A 4587-nucleotide genomic window follows, 5' to 3' on the forward strand; every position below is an offset into this window, starting at 1 on the left:
TAAGCCTAAGCCTAAGCCTAAGCCTAAGCCTAAGCCTAAGCCTAAGCCTAAGCCTAAGCCTAAGCCTAAGCCTAAGCCTAAGCCTAAGCCTAAGCCTAAGCCTAAGCCTAAAGCCTAAGCCTAAGCCTAAGCCTAAGCCTAAGCCTAAGCCTAAGCCTAAGCCTAAGCCTAAGCCTAAGCCTAAGCCTAAGCCTAAGCCTAAGCCTAAGCCTAAGCCTAAGCCTAAGCCTAAGCCTAAGCCTAAGCCTAAGCCTAAGCCTAAGCCTAAGCCTAAGCCTAAGCCTAAGCCTAAGCCTAAGCCTAAGCCTAAGCCTAAGCTAAGCCTAAGCCTAAGCCTAAGCCTAAGCCTAAGCCTAAGCCTAAGCCTAAGCCTAAGCCTAAGCCTAAGCCTAAGCCTAAGCCTAAGCCTAAGCCTAAGCCTAAGCCTAAGCCTAAGCCTAAGCCTAAGCCTAAGCCTAAGCCTAAGCCTAAGCCTAAGCCTAAGCCTAAGCCTAAGCCTAAGCCTAAGCCTAAGCCTAAGCCTAAGCTAAGCCTAAGCCTAAGCCTAAGCCTAAGCCTAAGCCTAAGCCTAAGCCTAAGCCTAAGCCTAAGCCTAAGCCTAAGCCTAAGCCTAAGCCTAAGCCTAAGCCTAAGCCTAAGCCTAAGCCTAAGCCTAAGCCTAAGCCTAAGCCTAAGCCTAAGCCTAAGCCTAAGCCTAAGCCTAAGCCTAAGCCTAAGCCTAAGCCTAAGCCTAAGCCTAAGCCTAAGCCTAAGCCTAAGCCTAAGCCTAAGCCTAAGCCTAAGCCTAAGCCTAAGCCTAAGCCTAAGCCTAAGCCTAAGCCTAAGCCTAAGCCTAAGCCTAAGCCTAAGCCTAAGCCTAAGCCTAAGCCTAAGCCTAAGCCTAAGCCTAAGCCTAAGCCTAAGCCTAAGCCTAAGCCTAAGCCTAAGCCTAAGCCTAAGCCTAAGCCTAAGCCTAAGCCTAAGCCTAAGCCTAAGCCTAAGCCTAAGCCTAAGCCTAAGCCTAAGCCTAAGCCTAAGCCTAAGCCTAAGCCTAAGCCTAAAGCCTAAGCCTAAGCCTAAGCCTAAGCCTAAGCCTAAGCCTAAGCCTAAGCCTAAGCCTAAGCCTAAGCCTAAGCCTAAGCCTAAGCCTAAGCCTAAGCCTAAGCCTAAGCCTAAGCCTAAGCCTAAGCCTAAGCCTAAGCCTAAGCCTAAGCCTAAGCCTAAGCCTAAGCCTAAGCCTAAGCCTAAGCCTAAGCCTAAGCCTAAGCCTAAGCCTAAGCCTAAGCCTAAGCCTAAGCCTAAGCCTAAGCCTAAGCCTAAGCCTAAGCCTAAGCCTAAGCCTAAGCCTAAGCCTAAGCCTAAGCCTAAGCCTAAGCCTAAGCCTAAGCCTAAGCCTAAGCCTAAGCCTAAGCCTAAAGCCTAAGCCTAAGCCTAAGCCTAAGCCTAAGCCTAAGCCTAAGCCTAAGCCTAAGCCTAAGCCTAAGCCTAAGCCTAAGCCTAAGCCTAAGCCTAAGCCTAAGCCTAAGCCTAAGCCTAAGCCTAAGCCTAAGCCTAAGCCTAAGCCTAAGCCTAAGCCTAAGCCTAAGCCTAAGCCTAAGCCTAAGCCTAAGCCTAAGCCTAAGCCTAAGCCTAAGCCTAAGCCTAAGCCTAAGCCTAAGCCTAAGCCTAAGCCTAAGCCTAAGCCTAAGCCTAAGCCTAAGCCTAAGCCTAAGCCTAAGCCTAAGCCTAAGCCTAAGCCTAAGCCTAAGCCTAAGCCTAAGCCTAAGCCTAAGCCTAAGCCTAAGCCTAAGCCTAAGCCTAAGCCTAAGCCTAAGCCTAAGCCTAAGCCTAAGCCTAAGCCTAAGCTAAGCCTAAGCCTAAGCCTAAGCCTAAGCCTAAGCCTAAGCCTAAGCCTAAGCCTAAGCCTAAGCCTAAGCCTAAGCCTAAGCCTAAGCCTAAGCCTAAGCCTAAGCCTAAGCCTAAGCCTAAGCCTAAGCCTAAGCCTAAGCCTAAGCCTAAGCCTAAGCCTAAGCCTAAGCCTAAGCCTAAGCCTAAGCCTAAGCCTAAGCCTAAGCCTAAGCCTAAGCCTAAGCCTAAGCCTAAGCCTAAGCCTAAGCCTAAGCCTAAGCCTAAGCCTAAGCCTAAGCCTAAGCCTAAGCCTAAGCCTAAGCCTAAGCCTAAGCCTAAGCCTAAGCCTAAGCCTAAGCCTAAGCCTAAGCCTAAGCCTAAGCCTAAGCCTAAGCCTAAGCCTAAGCCTAAGCCTAAGCCTAAGCCTAAGCCTAAGCCTAAGCCTAAGCCTAAGCCTAAGCCTAAGCCTAAGCCTAAGCCTAAGCCTAAGCCTAAGCCTAAGCCTAAGCCTAAGCCTAAGCCTAAGCCTAAGCCTAAGCCTAAGCCTAAGCCTAAGCCTAAGCCTAAGCCTAAGCCTAAGCCTAAGCCTAAGCCTAAGCCTAAGCCTAAGCCTAAGCCTAAGCCTAAGCCTAAGCCTAAGCCTAAGCCTAAGCCTAAGCCTAAGCCTAAGCCTAAGCCTAAGCCTAAGCCTAAGCCTAAGCCTAAGCCTAAGCCTAAGCCTAAGCCTAAGCCTAAGCCTAAGCCTAAGCCTAAGCCTAAGCCTAAGCCTAAGCCTAAGCCTAAGCCTAAGCCTAAGCTAAGCCTAAGCCTAAGCCTAAGCCTAAGCCTAAGCCTAAGCCTAAGCCTAAGCCTAAGCCTAAGCCTAAGCCTAAGCCTAAGCCTAAGCCTAAGCCTAAGCCTAAGCCTAAGCCTAAGCCTAAGCCTAAGCCTAAGCCTAAGCCTAAGCCTAAGCCTAAGCCTAAGCCTAAGCCTAAGCCTAAGCCTAAGCCTAAGCCTAAGCCTAAGCCTAAGCCTAAGCCTAAGCCTAAGCCTAAGCCTAAGCCTAAGCCTAAGCCTAAGCCTAAGCCTAAGCCTAAGCCTAAGCCTAAGCCTAAGCCTAAGCCTAAGCCTAAGCCTAAGCCTAAGCTAAGCCTAAGCCTAAGCCTAAGCCTAAGCCTAAGCCTAAGCCTAAGCCTAAGCCTAAGCCTAAGCCTAAGCCTAAGCCTAAGCCTAAGCCTAAGCCTAAGCCTAAGCCTAAGCCTAAGCCTAAGCCTAAGCCTAAGCCTAAGCCTAAGCCTAAGCCTAAGCCTAAGCCTAAGCCTAAGCCTAAGCCTAAGCCTAAGCCTAAGCCTAAGCCTAAGCCTAAGCCTAAGCCTAAGCCTAAGCCTAAGCCTAAGCCTAAGCCTAAGCCTAAGCCTAAGCCTAAGCCTAAGCCTAAGCCTAAGCCTAAGCCTAAGCCTAAGCCTAAGCCTAAGCCTAAGCCTAAGCCTAAGCCTAAGCCTAAGCCTAAGCCTAAGCCTAAGCCTAAGCCTAAGCCTAAGCCTAAGCCTAAGCCTAAGCCTAAGCCTAAGCCTAAGCCTAAGCCTAAGCCTAAGCCTAAGCCTAAGCCTAAGCCTAAGCCTAAGCCTAAGCCTAAGCCTAAGCCTAAGCCTAAGCCTAAGCCTAAGCCTAAGCCTAAGCCTAAGCCTAAGCCTAAGCCTAAGCCTAAGCCTAAGCCTAAGCCTAAGCCTAAGCCTAAGCCTAAGCCTAAGCCTAAGCCTAAGCCTAAGCCTAAGCCTAAGCCTAAGCCTAAGCCTAAGCCTAAGCCTAAGCCTAAGCCTAAGCCTAAGCCTAAGCCTAAGCCTAAGCCTAAGCCTAAGCCTAAGCCTAAGCCTAAGCCTAAGCCTAAGCCTAAGCCTAAGCCTAAGCCTAAGCCTAAGCCTAAGCCTAAGCCTAAGCCTAAGCCTAAGCCTAAGCCTAAGCCTAAGCCTAAGCCTAAGCCTAAGCCTAAGCCTAAGCCTAAGCCTAAGCCTAAGCCTAAGCCTAAGCCTAAGCCTAAGCCTAAGCCTAAGCCTAAGCCTAAGCCTAAGCCTAAGCCTAAGCCTAAGCCTAAGCCTAAGCCTAAGCCTAAGCCTAAGCCTAAGCCTAAGCCTAAGCCTAAGCCTAAGCCTAAGCCTAAGCCTAAGCCTAAGCCTAAGCCTAAGCCTAAGCCTAAGCCTAAGCCTAAGCCTAAGCCTAAGCCTAAGCCTAAGCCTAAGCCTAAGCCTAAAGCCTAAGCCTAAGCCTAAGCCTAAGCCTAAGCCTAAAGCCTAAGCCTAAGCCTAAGCCTAAGCCTAAGCCTAAGCCTAAGCCTAAGCCTAAGCCTAAGCCTAAGCCTAAGCCTAAGCCTAAGCCTAAGCCTAAGCCTAAGCCTAAGCCTAAGCCTAAGCCTAAGCCTAAGCCTAAGCCTAAGCCTAAGCCTAAGCCTAAGCCTAAGCCTAAGCCTAAGCCTAAGCCTAAGCCTAAGCCTAAGCCTAAGCCTAAGCCTAAGCCTAAGCCTAAGCCTAAGCCTAAGCCTAAGCCTAAGCCTAAGCCTAAGCCTAAGCCTAAGCCTAAGCCTAAGCCTAAGCCTAAGCCTAAGCCTAAGCCTAAGCCTAAGCCTAAGCCTAAGCCTAAGCCTAAGCCTAAGCCTAAGCCTAAGCCTAAGCCTAAGCCTAAGCCTAAGCCTAAGCCTAAGCCTAAGCCTAAGCCTAAGCCTAAGCCTAAGCCTAAGCCTAAGCCTAAGCCTAAGCCTAAGCCTAAGCCTAAGCCTAAGCCTAAGCCTAAGCCTAAGCCTAAGCCTAA

General features: G+C 49.9%; 1 protein-coding gene across 1 annotated transcript; it reads right to left on the bottom strand.

The window, feature by feature from the left end:
• Positions 1–2926: 2926 nt before the first annotated feature.
• On the bottom strand, positions 2927–4029 carry Bm17289 (Uncharacterized protein; the record flags this gene model as incomplete). Its single annotated transcript, XM_043083086.1, has 1 exon — positions 2927–4029. A coding segment is annotated over one exon (1103 nt), but the record flags the coding sequence as incomplete, so codon positions are not given.
• Between the last annotated feature and the right edge of the window lie 558 nt (positions 4030–4587).

Source organism: Brugia malayi (assembly GCF_000002995.4).
Source record: "Brugia malayi strain FR3 genome assembly, contig: Bm_236, whole genome shotgun sequence".
Lineage (NCBI taxonomy): Eukaryota > Metazoa > Nematoda > Chromadorea > Rhabditida > Onchocercidae > Brugia > Brugia malayi.